The sequence below is a fragment of the Falco naumanni genome, chromosome 3, assembly GCF_017639655.2.
Source record: "Falco naumanni isolate bFalNau1 chromosome 3, bFalNau1.pat, whole genome shotgun sequence".
Taxonomy (NCBI): Eukaryota; Metazoa; Chordata; class Aves; order Falconiformes; family Falconidae; genus Falco; species Falco naumanni.
The window spans coordinates 16152467-16168037 of NC_054056.1; the positions used below are offsets into that span (position 1 = coordinate 16152467).

General features: G+C 61.9%; 3 protein-coding genes across 10 annotated transcripts in view; 1 reads left to right on the plus strand and 2 right to left on the minus strand.

The window, feature by feature from the left end:
* The window catches only part of CHD5 (chromodomain helicase DNA binding protein 5), a 31528-nt gene extending 25645 nt beyond the window's left edge, over window positions 1-5883 (minus strand). For 6 of the 8 annotated variants that reach the window (XM_040587689.1, XM_040587696.1, XM_040587692.1 and 3 more), the window contains exons 1-3: window positions 5752-5881; window positions 4517-4647; window positions 295-474 (exon numbers count right to left, since the gene is read on the minus strand). In XM_040587689.1, coding sequence (XP_040443623.1) covers window positions 295-474; window positions 4517-4647; window positions 5752-5815 — 375 coding nt within the window. In that variant the 5' untranslated portion in view covers window positions 5816-5881. Of the gene's footprint in view, window positions 1-294; window positions 475-4516; window positions 4648-5751 lie in introns of all 8 variants that reach the window. The other 2 variants (XM_040587688.1, XM_040587694.1) reach the window with 2 other exon arrangements.
* A 123-nt stretch (window positions 5884-6006) lies between these two features.
* On the minus strand, window positions 6007-8732 carry RPL22 (ribosomal protein L22). Its single transcript, XM_040588532.1, has 4 exons — window positions 8611-8732; window positions 8114-8218; window positions 7174-7298; window positions 6007-6225 (listed from the first exon to the last, which is right to left on the minus strand). The coding sequence occupies exons 1-4, from the start codon at window positions 8620-8622 to the stop codon at window positions 6081-6083; spliced, it is 387 nt and encodes a 128-aa protein (XP_040444466.1). The 5' UTR covers window positions 8623-8732; the 3' UTR covers window positions 6007-6080.
* Window positions 8733-8886: 154 nt separating this feature from the next.
* RNF207 (ring finger protein 207) lies at window positions 8887-15161 on the plus strand. The gene is made up of 18 exons (XM_040587990.1): window positions 8887-9642; window positions 10212-10402; window positions 10643-10775; window positions 10854-10998; window positions 11071-11152; window positions 11223-11298; window positions 11385-11510; window positions 11639-11685; window positions 11812-11884; window positions 11989-12057; window positions 12188-12256; window positions 12374-12495; window positions 13562-13751; window positions 13840-14025; window positions 14108-14159; window positions 14251-14368; window positions 14438-14518; window positions 14594-15161. Exons 1-18 carry the CDS (start codon window positions 9301-9303, stop codon window positions 14754-14756), a joined length of 2265 nt encoding a protein of 754 aa, XP_040443924.1. The 5' UTR covers window positions 8887-9300; the 3' UTR covers window positions 14757-15161.
* The last annotated feature ends 410 nt before the right edge of the window (window positions 15162-15571 follow it).

Here is a 15571-nt window from a genome sequence, read left to right on the forward strand (position 1 = left end):
TAATGCTTCACAGGCTTCCAAGAAGCAAATTAACGTGGCACCATCCAAATGCTCCCCATACCATGGAATACAACACAAAGCCTCAGCAGGTGTCATATCTAAACAAAACTCAATTTCTCTCTGCATGCAAGACAACAACAGAAAAATACAACCTTTCCTCTCCCAGTCATTCACCTGCAATCTCACCTGCAAACCCAGGGCAAGCTCCTCTGAACAAGGTAACTCACAAGTATCTGGCCACACCCTGAGGTCTCATGCTCTAGCACCAGCTCAGGATAAAGGAATCTTCGGTACCTTTAGAACTCCATCCTCATTGTCATCCTCCTCTTCATCCTTCTTCTTCCGTTTTGGCTTTTTCTCCTTCTTGTCCTTCAGTTTTTTCTTCTTCTTTTTGTTGGGTGAATAGTCACTCCCTTCACTCTCAGATTTCTCCTCAATCTCCTCTTCATTGTCTGACATTTCATCATTGCTGCCCTAAAACAGAAAGTGACAGTGGAGAAAGAGCAGGGCCTCCCCCTCCCCCCACTCTCTTCCAACAAACCCTCCCAGCCAGCACAAAGCCACTGTTGTTACCAGCCATAGTCAACCCTCCCTCAAATAACCCTGCCGTTAAGCTGTGGGGCTGAGGAAAAACACCATGCAAAGCAGATTCAGGAACAGCAAGAAGCTCCTGACCACAGCAGAGCAGACAGAAAGAAATCCTTGGGTTATTTGGAACTGTTTTGTCAGGGCAGTTCTGTGATCCCTGGCCAACCTTCTGCCCCAAGTCCCCATCTGTAAACAGAGCCATTCCCTCCCTCCATTCCAGCAGCACTATGAACATATCCGCTCACACAAGGCAACCCACGCCTGAGGGAAGTGCCAGAAACAAGAGGAGAAGGTTACACAATAAAGAGGAAACTGTTTTGGAAAAGCTTGTCTAGACCAAGGTATACAGAATGGAATGTTTATGCTTTTGCCTCAAGACTTACTCACCAAGAGAGGCAAGAGAAATGAGCCACAGCCATGCAGATGGACACCTGCTTGGCCTCCATATTGTAATGTGCTCCTCTGAAAGCACCCAGATGCTGCAACAGCACAGCAGCCAGGGACCACTGCAGTGAGCAGTAGCACAAACAGAAAACCAGGAGACAGAAAGGCAAGTAAGTGAACGTGCACATTAAAAACAGCTGCGTAGTAAAGCAAAGAGCAATGCCTCTGAGAGGCGGCTAACTGCTCTGCTAAAAAATCCCAAACTGTCAGACACACAACACCCTGGCAACATTTTTGACTGATATAGCACGGGTAATATACAACGTTCTGTCCTGTGTTTATTTTAGTTTTAGATGGATAAGGTTGCATTCTTCTACCACAGTGTAAACAGCTAAGAAACTAAACAAAAGGAAGAGCAGATCTCTTCAGTCATGTGCAGCATTTTAGCTCAGACAGGTATCGTGCTAGGGTTTTGCTTTGTCGCTGTTTTCTTTTTCTGCCCAGCTGGGCACTATGTGCTGCAGTCAAAATGTGTGACTGCAGGAGGATTTCAGCTGACACATGAACAAAGCAGTCCTGGTGGGTGCACAGACAGTCTTGAAGGGTGCATGAGTGCAGAGTAAGTCAGGTGAGCCTGGCTGCGTTCCCTCACTTTCTGAGACAAGCAGCTACATGACACTTCCCATCTCCAGCAGAGCCTTGGTCACACACAGCTTCGGCAGCAACCTGAGCCAACTGCTAGATAGTTGGTGGATGCATCCTGCTCCCCCACAGCCAGCGGGAACTAGGCTCAGATGGCCACACCAAGCCGGGGAGAGCTAGAGTGGAGACTGGTCAGGTGGAATTGAGGTTTCTATCTGGAAGAGAGACCACAACGCGCTGCACAACACCGACAGCGACCACATTACCACGCTAAGGAATGCCGCCGCCTGCTGGGTGGAGCACTCGGGTCCCAAGGGAGCCTGCGAGAGGACATGTGCGTTGGGGCCTCCCTCTGCCGCACCCGGAGCGCTCCGGCCACGGACGGCACAGCCCGCCCGCCGGCGTGCGGAGCAGCTCCAGGGCGCAGCGGGAGGCTGTGGCACCGGCAGCGCTCGGCCTCGGGCCCAGCACCGTGGGCGGCGCTCGACCTCAGCACCAAGGACAGCGCCCGGCCTCCGCCCCACGGGCGGCGCTGGATCGCAGCACCATGGACAGCGCCCGGCCCCGGGCTCAGCACCACGGACAGCGCCCGGCCCCGCCAGCCCCAGCCCGGCCCAGCTGCCGCCGCCGCTACCGGCCCCTCCGCGCCCGGCCCCCCTGCCCGGGACCCCCTGCCCCGGCAACCAGACTTTATCTTAACGCCCAAAAGCACCAGCTGCCGAGACACACTTTCACCCAGCCGCCATTACGGACTCATGGTCCTTCTCGGTTCGGAACAAACCGAGCCTTTCCTTCAGCAGGGTTATAAACAGTTGTCATTTGGCATGGAATAATTGGTTGTCATGGTAACTGCCGCAGTACAGGTCGAAATCCCCCCTCTCTGCTCCCTTCGCTGACGAGGGCCTTCATCTCCATACACTGAGGTTCTAACCGCAGTCTGGTTATTTCATGCAGATTTTTCCAGGGGTTTGCAGCATCCATTCCTGCACCAGGGCTCCCGCCAGCGCCACCGCAAACACGACGAGTTCCACTGCAGCTGGTGCAGGCGCAAGTGCAGCACGGCAGTGCTCCTGCCCCACACTCCAACGGCAAAACCACAGGGGACTACAGGGCACCTGTCAGTTGTAGCACAGGCACTGGGCCCCACATTGCAGGCTTCCACCTCACTCCCACTGACCAATAGCAGGGGGAAATCCATGCACCCCACAAAATTCTTAAGGAGGGGTTTAGGAAAAGGAACCCACATTCAAGGTCCCCCCATCTTTTATCTTCTCATCCTAAAGGCAGACTGGGTGCTGCTCAGTGTCTACTGACAGCTATTGCACCAGCTTCACACTGGCTTAGCTGGACAAGGGAACAGTCTCCCACACGCGGAGCTGAGGTTGGTTAACACTGCCCACACAAGGCATTAATGACAAAAAGTAGCGCACTCAATACTCAGCCTGCTATTTTCTCCCCACCTCCAGTAAGGGAACAGTCAGACTCGGCACAAACTGTACACATTGCTACATTGACAGAAAATTAACAGAGATCAAAGCACCACGAGGTTTTATTTTATTTTGCATCTCCCCAGAAAAACAGCACAGGCAAAAAATGCACCCAGTGATGGAAGAGGCAGGGCCTGAGCCAGCTTTGCGTGGTATCCGCAGACAACACCACTATGCCCCTGAAGGAAAAAAAGCCCTCCTTGGGGCCACGACTTCTGCAAAAGGCTGGCAGGATGGAATTGGCTTTCTTTAAAGCAGCAGCTCATCATGCTCCCATCAGCAGCAAAAGCACTGAAAACAACACACCACCTCATCCAGCCAATCTGTTCTTAGATCCCACAGGGAGCAGCTGGAGGAGGGGATGACCAGAGGAGCTCAGCATCGTTCAGCCCTGCTTTGGCAAGGGAAGGGGTGGGGATGCATCTAGTTGTCCTAGGTGAGTGACTTCTCCCCAGCCACAGCATCACTGGGGAAGGAAGGGGGCGGAGGAACCTCTCTGCTGTTCACCCTTTCTTTCCAGAAGCCTATTGGCACCTACTCAGCAAGAGGGCCAGCACACAAGATGGCTGCTCCTGTCCTCACACCCAGCACTGCCCAGGGATGAGAGAGCGAGTGGCAGAGCCCGCATGGCACAATGTGGCAGCGAGCTCTGCTCCTGCGCCACACCATGTCTGAGCCAAGTGCCCTGGCAGAGCAACACGCAGAGCCAGCCAGCCTTCCCAGCCAGACAGAGGACCCCCAGCACAGCCTCAGTAAGGCCTGGTCCTTGAGCATACAATGCCTCATCTTTGTTTTCCTACAGAAGGCCAAATCCTAGAAACCCCTACACCAACTTACTTGCAAAACACCCTGGACAAGTATGGCTGACACCAATGTCCACAGAAAACTCCAAGTCCTGCCCCAGTCATGCCCCCTGTTCACACCTCCCTCCTCAGAAACACGAGCCCCAGCCACCACATCGGTACAGGACATGCCAGAAAGATTTCCTGCCTGTCCCCAGAGACAGCAGCAAGGAGGTGCTGCACTGCAACACAGGCAGGAGGGCTTTAACATACCATTGCATGCATCAACATTGGAAGAAGCCGAGCCCCTCCCGAGGGGGCGGGCAGCCAGAGAGCTGCCAGAAGGCACGGTGGCCACTTCTCCCCACAGCTGCTCTCCAGAGACTGCTTGGAGGGCAGACTTCCAGCCCAGACAATCTGAGCTGGACAAGAACCACTCATGCCCTGGCTCTGGGTCACCTCCCAAGGCCAGGAGAGCACCTGCTTGATGAGGGAATGTGCAGACAACGCTCCCCCTTTCCATCTACCAACAGCGGAGAGGTGTTTGACAGCAACCGTGGGCACCATGAGCAGCCTGCCTCTGTGCCATGGCTGAGGAGCCCCCCAGCCCAGTATGAGAGCATGCAGCGTTACCTCCTTCTTCCTCCGTTTGATTTTGGCAGCCTTGCTGTCTTTCAGCTTCTTGGATTTCTTTTTTTTCTGCACAGCAACTTGTTCTTCCGCAAAAAACTCATCCAGTCCTTCCAGCACCCCATCATCATCTTCTGGGGACAAAAGGCACAGCTCACGCGGGCAGATGGCACGGGCACACGGGGCACCACGCTCACGTTCATCTGAGCAGAGGAGCACACCCCAGCAGCAGCATCAGGCCACGAGAGATGGAGCTCTACAGCCTCTCCTGGAGACACCCACACGGGCAGCTGATCCACTGCTGCGCCTCGAGGGATCCTTGGCAGACCCCTGCCCCAGCACTCCTGGCACCCGGCTCCCCGCTGCCACCGCACGTCAACACCCCAGGTTTTGCCACCCTGTGTTTTGCCCCTGGGAGATGGGGACATGGGGAAGCCCCCACACGCTGCTTGCTCTCCCTGATCTGGCTCCACAGGTAACTGGGGAGCAGCAGGCTTCTCCCTTTGGGATCTGCAAGGAAAGCCCACCGAGAGACGCAAGGGAAGGCGGACGAAGGGAAGGCTTTGTGCGGACGATGGGTGCCAGGGCTCACCCGAGGTTGGTTTGCTGTAGCTCTGTGCTGGGGGAGCACCGCTGGCACGCGGCTGGGCTGCACCCACCAGCTCAGGGACCCTTCCCACACCCACCACCACCTTCCCATCCCTGTTTTCTCCCCAAACCCAGCCCGCAGCGATCCCGCTGCTGCCCTGTCCATCCCCATAAGGACAACGCCAGGATGTTTATTTTGCGTTTCTGAGCTCACCCAGCAGCAGCACCCCGGAGCCGCCGGGACACGACACCCACCCCACGCCGGTGGCAGCCCTGGCCGGGCAGGGGCCCGCACCTCACCGGTAGCGCCAGGAGTGACCCCGGCCCGCTCGCTGCTGCGGGGGGCCTCATCCCGGCCCCCAGCGTCCCCCGAGAGGGGAGGGGGCTCGCCCGCGCACGGCCCCCACCCCCGAGTTAGACCCCAGGGTGCCCCCCGACAGGGAGTTGCGGGCGCAGCCCGCTGCCTCCCGGCGCCAGCGCCGCCCTGAGGCGGGCCCGCGGGCCGGGCCCTCACCGGGCGCCCCCGGGGCCGCCGCCAAGTGCCCACCACCCATTCGCGGGGGTAACGGGGGCTCCCCGGGGCCGGGCCGGGGAGCCCGGTCACCCCGCACCCCTCAGGGGGGGCCCCCGCCCGCCCTCCCGCCGCCTACCCGAGACGTCCTCCTCGTTCTCCGCGTCCTCCAGCAGCTCCCGGCCGCCCGGCGGCCCCCGCATGCCGGGAGCGGCCCCAGCGGCGGGGCCGAGCGGCGGGCGCGGCCGCTCCGCGCCAAGATGGCGGCCGCCACGCCACGCCCCCCGGGACGTCACCGCGCCCCGCCCTCCCCCTCCCCCCCCCCTCCCCGAAAAGCCCCGAATCCCCCCCAAAAAACGGCCCCGGGGCCCGCGGGCGCCAGCCGAGCGCGGGCTCTCTGCAACCATCCCCGCCGTTTATTCCAGGTAAGCGAAACTGTACAAAATGGCTGCCGGGCGGCAGGCCGGCTCAATCATCCTCCTCCTCCTCCTCCTCGTCCTGGTTGATCTGGAAGTAGCGCAGCTCGTAGCTCTCCTTGCTGTTGGCCACCACGCGCAGCCAGTCGCGCAGGTTGTTCTTCTTTAGGTACTTCTTGGTCAGGTACTTCAGGTACCTGCGGGGAGAAGAGTGGCTGAAAGCTGCCCCCTGCCCCCCCTGCTCTGCCAGCGGCACTTACGGGCGTTTCGGGGTGCGCTCTGCCCCGCCACTGCAGTTTGGGCCAACGCGAATACCCGTTCCCGTGGGTTGCCACCACCAGCAGCAATGCATCCCATTGGGCACAACCCGGCAAAGCTTTGGCTGGAAAAAGATGCTGCCGGGTCAATCACATCGGTGACACCATGACACGGAGCCTGTGAAATAGTTTCCCTCCCCTCACCCTCCAACCCCATGACCACTGTGCCATATCTCCACACCACAGCAGATCCCTGCTCGGTAGTAGCTAACCGCTGCCAGCTCCCACAGCAGCTGCTAGGACATGCCAGGTGCGGCACCAACACGGAGCAACCGCGCTGTGCTCACAGAGCGGAGCACCGCCCCAGCATCACAGAGTTTTCCCACCATTGTAGATCTCCAGCTGCTTCACCGTGCTGTCTCTGCCACGGCTAAACCCACGTTTATTGAAGCCAGACAAAGGACAGGCAGCCACAAGGAGGAAGCAGAGGGCAGGAGCCCGCTCTGACGAGAGCAGAAGAGCATGGCTGCAGAGCAACCCCCAAACTCCAGACTTGGCACCCTTTCGGCTGCGCATCCTCCCCTGCCCCCCACCCCACCAGCCTTCCCAGCAAAGCATCACCCACATATCTCTCCCAAAAATCATTCCAAAATGGCAGCCATCACACCAAGCATCACGCAACATGTAACCGAGACCCTTGGCATAATTCTTGTACCGAGACATCACTTACAGGGCCCTCCTGCCAGCCAGGATCCTGTATGAATGCTGGCAATCCCCCATCAAGGGCCAAATGCTGCTGGCAGCAACTGACCACAGCTCCCGGCACCGGAAACAGCCTCACAGCTGTGACCAGCACCACTGAGACACAGCGCTGCCCTGCCGCCTCACCTCTTTGAGAACGGGACCTCTGATGTGACTGTGATCTTGCTCTTGCTCCTCTCGATGGTCACCACACCCCCTCCCAGGTTTCCCGCTTTGCCATTCACCTTGATCCTTTCCTGCAGGAACTGTTCCTGCAAAAAAGGAACACCACCGCTTAGCCAGGGCTGCCAGCTCCCACCAGACATGGCCTCCCAAGCTCGCCTGTGCCTGACACTTTGGCTTTTTGTTAAGAGCTGGGGAAGAGACAGAAATGCCATTATCTCCAGAGGCAGTGGAGAAAAGCCACCTTCCTGCAGGCACGAGGCTCTGAGCCTGCCCATGCTTTCCACAGCTAACCCAGCTGGCCCATTCAGACCTGCACCCGAGTGGGGCTCTCAGGTCTGAACACACCAGATTTGCAAGGCAGGGGCACCGTTTCCCACCTTCCAAGGGGACAGCCAGTGAAGCGACAGCTGGGCTGGGATCCTCTGAGGACACCTCAGCCACAGCCCTGCACTTCAAACACGTGCTCCAGCAGTTTGAATGAAAACACGTTCATCAGACAGTGCTGAAACTCAGCGCTCCCAGCCCTCACCGCTCCCAACACCGAACTGGAAAATTCACCCCACAAGGGATGAACAGCACTAGTACTGTTCGACAGGTCGGGAAAACACTTGTGCTTTAACTGCAAAGCGTTTAAAAACAATAAACACCTTGTCACTTCCAGCACCACCCAGCCTGCCTTTGTCTGCTGGGCGTTTCCCAGGGACACAGGCTTTTACGCTGCACCACAGTGAGGGGCTGAAACAGACAGCAGGGGCCTGCTGAGGCCATGCTCCCCAATATGCTGTTGGGAACGGAGCTGGCAGCCCCCACTAGAAGAAGGGCCAGGGGATGGGGCGAGGGATGGGGGCACGGCAGGGCCATCACATCTGCCCCCGGGGCAGCGGAGAGGCCCCGCACTCACAAAGTTGGCGGCGTCCATGATGCCGTCCTCCACGGGGTGGGTGCAGTCCAGGGTAAACTTCAACACCTGCTTCTTTTTTTTGCCACCTTTCGCTGCAGGTTTCTTCTGCAGGGAGGAGGGGAAGAGAGCCGTGAGAGATCCATTCCAGAACACGGGCCCCGCGGGGGACGAGCGGGGGCCAGACCGAGCTCCAGGCCGGAGACAAGGGGACCGGGCCGAGCTGCGGGCCGGTGGGAGAGCGCCGGGCAGGCCCCCGGGGCAGGATGCGGGCCGGGGGCTGCGGGGAGCGGGCGGGGCTCCCAGCCGCACGCCGGGCGCTCGGCGCGCTGGGCCCGGAGGAGGCCCAGGCCCAGCCCCACGCTCAGGCCAGGGCCGGGGGGCGCCGCGCCGGGGGCGAACAGGCCGGGACAGACGGGACCGGGGAGGGCGGCGGCCCGGCAGCCCCCGGGAGGGGGTGGAGGGAAGGCGGCCCGCCCCGGCCGCCGCCGGAGACTCACCACGGGCGCCATGGCGGCTCCAGCGAAGGGGCAAAAAGGGAGCGCCGCGCCGCGCGCACGCGCGCAAGCACCCTCGGGCGGCCACTGCGCAGGCGCCGCCCGCCGCTCCGCCTGCGCCCACGCTGCCGCCGGGCCGCCGCGGGCCGCGCGCCCTGCGCAGGCTCCCCCAGCCGATCGCTGAGGGAGTCGATGGCTTCCGGCCCCGCCCGCGCACGCCTCCGACTGCCCCGCGAGCGCATAGTGCTGCCTGGCTGGGCGGGGCGGGCGCGCGGCGGCGGGCGGGGGGAGGCCTGCTGGCGGGGCCGGAGAAGGCGGCGGCGGGGCCCGGGGGGCTGCGGCCTCCCCGGGGCACCTCGGTGCCTGCGGCGTGGCGTGTCCCTGCACCCAGGGGTGCCCTCACGCCCATGGGCTACTCGCTGCTCATGGGGTGCCCCCTGCACCCAAGGGTGCCTCGCCACCTGCAGGGTGCCCCCAGCGCACAGGGTGCCTCCCTGCCCGTGGGCTGCCCCCTGCTGACTGCCTGGAGTGCCCCCCTGCACCCGGGGGTGCCTTGCCGCCCATGGTGTGCTCCCGCTCCCGTGGGGGGCCCCCTGCACCCAGGGTGTTTTCTGCACCCAGGGGTGCCTCACTGCCTGCAGCGTGCTCCCTACACCCAGGGTGCCCCCCTGCACCCAGGATACCTCATTGCCCATGGGGTGCACATGTCACTGCACCCCAGTCACTGCCTGCGGGGTGCCCTCCTTGCATCCCAGGCTGCACCCTCACCGCTGGGTGCCAGTGTCCCCACAGCCTGGGCGTACCACACGGCCATGCAGTCCCATGCCACCCCAGACTCGCCGCCGGCCGCCCAGGCGCACGCAGGGCTATTTTTGGGCCGTAGCGTGGCCCAGCAGTGCCAGGGGCCCCACGTCACGGGGGCGGCCAGGCCCTGCCGCCTCGGCATCGCTCTCATTCCAGCCGGCGCGTGGGGAGCAGCAGCACAGCCTGACCCAGCACCGCACGGCCGATCCCCCGGCTTGCAGACGGGGAGAGGTAACGCCTTCGCCCAGCCACGGTGCCCCATGATGGGGACGGGGACTCCCCGCTGCAGGGGATGCTCCCTCTTGGGGAATCACTTGCGGGATCTCCCACCCCTGGGGACATTCCGCTGCAAGGGATGTTCCTTTGCAGGGGACACCCCATCCTGGGAGACACCACATGCTGGGGGACGCTTTTTTGGAGGGGACACCCCATCCCGAGGGACACCCCACCCCAGGGGACGCTCCTTTGCAGGGGACACCCCATGCCAGGGGATGCTCCTTTGCAGTGCACACCCCATCCCAGGGGATGCTCCTGTTCTGGGGAAACCCAGCCTGGGGGGCACCCCCACTGTGGGGGCCATCCCACCCAGCCCTGCTGCCCCCCCACCTGTGGTGCCAGGGGAAAGGGTGCATTCGAGGCAGTCTCGTGCCACACAGCTCATAACCTAAAAATAGGCAGCAGCTCACAGGCCCCAGGGGCCAGGATTTGTCCTTTCCATGGTGGCCGCAGTGCCGCACAGGGGCTCCCCTGGGGAAAGGGAGTGAAGTGGGGTATGGGGGGAGCCACTTTCTGCCCCGCAGATGGCTGGTGGCATTTTCTCCCCACTGGGGAGCTGCTCGGAGCTGGAGAAGGCCAACTGTCACCCACTGGTCTGCCTGCTCTGTCACGAGCCCTACCAGCACCCCTGCCTGCTCGACTGCTACCACAACTTCTGCGCCAGCTGCCTGCGGGGCCGCGCCAGCGACGGCCGCCTGCACTGCCCACTCTGCGGGTAAGGGACAGACCCTGCCGGGGAGACACCGGGACAAGGGCACGCACCACGCAGCCAGCAGCCTGATACGGCACTGCTCCCAGTGTTCCCAAAGCTGCCCCCACCTGCGCCTTGGGCAGGTGTCCTCATCCCCATCCCCATCTCATCACCATCCCATCCCTGTCCTCAGCCCCGTCTTCATCCCCATCGCATCACCGCCCCATCCCTGTCCTCATCCCCATCCCCATCCCACCCCTGCAGGCACCCCTCGGTGGTGAGGGGGGGCACGGGATTGCCCCCCGTGGACCGGCTCCTGCAGTTCCTGGTGGACAGCTCGGCTGACAGTGAGGAAGATGTGCAGTGTGCCAACTGCGACAGGCGCTGCGCCAAGGCGGTGAGGGCAGCAGGGTGGGCAGGGGACCATTCACCACTACCATGCCTGCCACCAACCACCCCCTTGCCCCCCACGCAGGAGCTGGACACCATGTACTTCTGCAACACCTGTGGGCAGCCCCTCTGTGCCCCGTGCCGCGAGGAGACCCACCGTGCCAAGATGTTTGCCCGCCACGAGATAGTCTCCCTCTCCAAGCGCACCAAAGACATCCACAAGAAGTGCCGTGAGTGCCGTGCTGCATCATGCCATGGCGCCGCACGCTGTGCCAGGCTGCTGACACCTCCATCCCTTGCAGCGCTGCATGAGGAGCCCTACATCATGTTCTCCACTGAGAAGAAGTCCATGCTCTGCATCAACTGCTTCAGGGACATGCAGGGGTGAGCAGCCGCAGCCCCACGCCTGCCCTGTGCCCCACCCTATCCTGTGCCCTGACACCTGTGCCCACAGGGAGAGCCGGGCACACTGCATCGACATTGAGACAGCGTACATGCAGGGCTGCCAACGGCTGGACCAGGCAGTGATGGTGGGCAGGGATGGCAGATCTTGGGGAGGGGTATGGGGACGCAGTGCTGCCCACAGCGCCACAGCCGCCTCGCCTCCCCTGGACAGGCTGTGAAGGAGCTGCAGACCTCCACCCGCGAAGCCATCGTCCTCCTCAAGGCCATGATCGAGGAGGTGCGCAACAGTGCCAGCGAGGAGGAGGCGGCCATCAACTCCCTCTTTGGCCGCATGCAGGTGTGGAGCAACTGCCTGCACATTGTGCCCTGCACCCATGGGTGCCTGAGGCATGGGCACGGCCGAGCCAGGCCAGTGGGAGGGGACCGGGGTGGCCATGGGACACAGGGTGGCCATGCCGTTTGCAGGAGCAGCTCTCCGAGAGGAAGAAGGCGCTTCTGAAAGCCGTGCAGAGGTGAGGGGCTCTGGGCTGGCCATCTCCCAGGGGTCCCCCCCCGTCCCAGGGCATGCTGGGTTGTCCTGGGGCCGGAGGGCTCCCTGGTGCCCCACAAAGGCTGTGCCATGCCCTGCTCTGCTGCAGCCAGCATGAGGAGAAGGAGAAGGCATTCAAGGAGCAGCTCGCCCACCTTGCCTCCTTGCTGCCCACCCTGCAGGTAGGTCCCTGGCCAGGCAGGGATGCCCCAGCCCCAGGAGCCAGGCAGGGGCTGGGCTGCCACAGCCCCCAGGGGTGCCAGCAGTGACGCCACCCCACACACAGGTCCACCTGGTGACCTGCTCGGCATTCCTGAGCTCCGCCAACAAAGCAGAGTTTCTGGACCTGGGCTACGTGAGTGGTGCCAGCGCTGTGGGGTGGCTAGAGCATCCCGCTGTGGGGCAGCTGGTGCACCCTGCGGCAGAGCTGGGCTCACGGGCAGGGTGCCGGGCACCCCTCACCGCAACTCGCTGCTGCCTTTCAGCAACTGATGGAGAGGCTGCAGAGGATCGTCAAGCTGCCACACCGCCTGCGGCCGGCCCAGACCAGCAAGGTAGAGCCCTGCTGCCTGCCTGGGGCCAAGCCCCTGCCCGCAGCACCGGGTAGAGCAGCTCTAGCAAGGTGGAGCCGTGCTGGCTCTGCCTGGCCCCAGCTGCATTCACCCCCCTAGATCAACAGCGAGTACCGGGCAGAGTTTGCCCGCTGCCTGGAGCCCCTGCTGATGCTCAGCCCACGCCGCTCCGTGGTCAGCAGCGCCGGCGGCATCGGTCCTGGCATCGCTGGCACAAACATGTGAGGTGCTAGGATCGCACCCGCTGCTCGGGTGCATCCTGCCACGCATGCCACTGCATTCCCTGCCACACATCCCCCTCGGAATCCCACCGTGCCAAGCTTGCCCGCGCTGCTGCCCTTGAGCCTGTCACCTCGGCAGTGGTGCGGGGACAGCATGGAGCACAGCTGTGCTGACAAACGACAGGCCCAGGGGCTTCAAGTGACACTTCTGAGAAGCAGAGTGGGTGGGCTGCAGCGCTGCCAGCTGGGTGCCCCCATGAGCCTGCACCCTGCTCCCCAGCCCGGCCCCCTGCTGCCATCCCTAGAGAGCTCTGCCCCTACTGCCATGGGCACTGGGCCAGGTCCAGCTCCTGCTCACCCACACATCCGCGGCGCCGCAGCCTCTTTGCCCACCACTATTTTTATCAGAATTTCAGGGAAGTGCCCGGCCGTTCCTCACCCGGGATATATTTAGGCCCATTGATGTCACGGCAGCACCGGCCCTGCCAGGCACTCCCATCCGGAGAGGACAAACAGGCGCTGCCGCCCCATGGGGACCGCTCCTCATCCCCAGCCAGGCTTGGTGCCACAGGGCGGCTGAGCTCCTGGGGGCTGCCGGCCCTGGCGCGGGCAGAGGGAGCACGGCACTGCACGGTAGGATCGATGGTGGTAGGGCAGCAGAGCTGGGGCGGTGGGCTCTGCAGGGAGGCTGCGGGATGGGAGGAGATGCAGGGGCAGCAGTGCCCACTGAGGGGCCAGGAGATACGGGTGGCGAGGGAGTGGGCTGCATCCTTCCCTTTAGAAGCAGGAGTGTGCTGAGCACGGCTCCTGCCGTCTCCCTGCTCTTGCTGGTCCCGAAGCTGTGGGCACTGGGAGAGCAACCCACAGAAAGCTGACTTTCAGGGCAGCGTAAAGCACCTCCGGCTGATCCCGTGGGCTCAGGCAAGGGAAGGGACGCACGGGGTCAGTGTGTCCCCAGGCACACTGGGGGCGAGGGGCAGTGGGGCCAAGCCGGCGGCGTGGTCCCTGGCACCTTGCCCCCACTGTTGCTTGCCTGCAGCATACGGCTGTTGCCCTCTCCGTGCAGGCTCCCTGGTGGCCAATGCTCCAAGACCCTCATGGTGCCCGGCTGCCCCGCTGCTGGCGATAAAATGTCTGCTGGCTCCATGGTGCGCAAACCAACGATGCACCGGTACATCAGCACCAAGGTCCTGCTGGCCGAGGGGCGCGAGACCCCCTTTGCCGAGCACTGCCGCAACTATGAGAACACCTACCGGGTAAGGAAGCGCAGGTCGGGAGAGGCTGGATGGGTTGCGATGGGAGGAGAGGGTGCTGCTCACGTGGCACGGCCCCCGGCCCCCGCAGATGCTGCAGACGGAGATTCAGGGCCTGAAGGACCAGGTGCAGGAACTGCACCGTGACCTCACCAAGCACCACTCACTCATCAAGACGGAGATCATGAGTGAGATCCTGCAGAAGTCCTTGCAGATGGATGTGCAGATTGCGGCTCACTACTCTGCTGTGGAGATGATGCGCAGCGTCTTTGAGGAGGTACAGCTGGCACGTCCTGGTAGAGCAGGGTCCCTCCGTGCTGTACCACGGCACACTGCCCGGCTCCCTCTCCCCCTTTCAGATCTGGGAGGAGACGTACCAGCGGGTGGCAAATGAGCAGGAGATCTACGAAGGTATTGCCAACGCTGTTCCCCCAGCCCCAAAACCCCTGTGTCCACTCCGGCGGCACAGCCACAGCCAAGGCCCACTCCTCTCGCCCCCCAGCCCAGCTCCACGACCTGCTGCAGCTGCGGCAGGAGAACAGCTGCCTGACCACCATCACCAAGCAGATCGCGCCATACGTCCGCTCCATTGCCAAGGTGAAGGAGCGGCTGGAGCCTAGGTGAGGGGCACAGGGGGACTTTTGGGGCTGGGAGCGCTGCGGCCACAGCTCATGCCCGTCCTGCTGCAGGCTGCAGGAGCCCCGGGAGCCCAAGGAGGAACAGACACAGATGCTGCTCAAGATCTGCGACGACAGCGAAGCAGCGCCAAGGTAGGTGACTTCAAGCATCTGGGTGACAAACTCCCCCCATGCCCTTTCCCTGCCACGGTGCCTTCCCTTCCCCAGGGATGTATTACCTGGCAGCAAGGAGGGGGCTCTGGCCAGCCCTGGGGAGGGCTGCGTGCCCAGTAGCACCCCTGGAGACCCCTCCCCGAAGAGCAAAGACTACTGCAAGGGCCAGCAGAAAAGCAGGGCCGAGAGCACCACCCAGAAAGAGCTCGCACCGTAGAGCCCGCCACCAAGCAAGCACGCAGAGCCACAGAAGCCATGCCCTGGTTGTCAACCAGCTCCTCTTGCCTCGTGCCATGAGCAAAGGCAGGAACACACAGCCCGGGCACAGTGTATCAAAAGCCTGCCTTAGGAAAACTTTGTTAGTCTGAAAAAAATAATTGCCTTCATACTCTCCCGCTCGTGTGGTAAAGTGAAATAAAAGGGCGCAAGTGTATGTGTCCGCTTGGTTCTGTGGCTCTGGACAAAACAGGCCTGCCAGCTTCAGGTGCCCAGCCCTCCTAAAACCACAACGCTGGCAAACAGAGGGGGGAAAACCCAACCCTGGCTGGGCAGAGCCAGGATCTTGGTGCATCCTGCGAAGCGCCGACAGGCAGCAGAACACAAATGCAGGCAGGGTGGAGGGCTCTGCTCCTTGCGCATCTGCGCAATTTAAGAACTCACCAACTGCTGTAGTGCAGGAGGGCAGGTTACTCCTCCATCTGTTCACTAAAGGTTCAGACTCCTTCCCTGCGCCTGTCTCCTCATTGAGCTTCTAGTCACAGGATTCAGGAAAATAAAAGGATGAGAGGCTGCTGGTCTCAAAAATACTGAGAGCGCTCTGAAGATTTGGCTCAAGTGAAATTTATCCCTTTCTCTTGGTGCCAGCGTATCACACCTTGGGCAGACCCCGCTGCCGCAGAGCTGGAACTGGGGTCAGAGCTAGCGCCAGTGCACACACAAACGAGGTATGTTTACTACAAAGAATGACTTGAGAACAAAGCTTAGCTTCTGTTGTCAGCTCACGTCAAACCCAAGCAACAACTACTTTGCTTG

Coding starts and splice junctions, on each gene's coding strand:
- RPL22 (XM_040588532.1), bottom strand. Junction 7,299..8,113: donor TCATGGACGCCGCCAACTTT/GTGAGTGCGGGG, acceptor CCTTTTTTGCAG/GAACAGTTCCTGCAGGAAAG. Junction 6,226..7,173: donor GAGGTCCCGTTCTCAAAGAG/GTGAGGCGGCAG, acceptor TTCTCCCCGCAG/GTACCTGAAGTACCTGACCA.
- RNF207 (XM_040587990.1), top strand. CDS start 9,301: ATGGGGTGCACATGTCACTGCACCCCAGTCACTGCCTGCGGGGTGCCC. Junction 12,496..13,561: donor GGCATCGCTGGCACAAACAT/GTGAGGTGCTAG, acceptor CTCTCCGTGCAG/GCTCCCTGGTGGCCAATGCT. Junction 14,519..14,593: donor GACAGCGAAGCAGCGCCAAG/GTAGGTGACTTC, acceptor TCCCTTCCCCAG/GGATGTATTACCTGGCAGCA.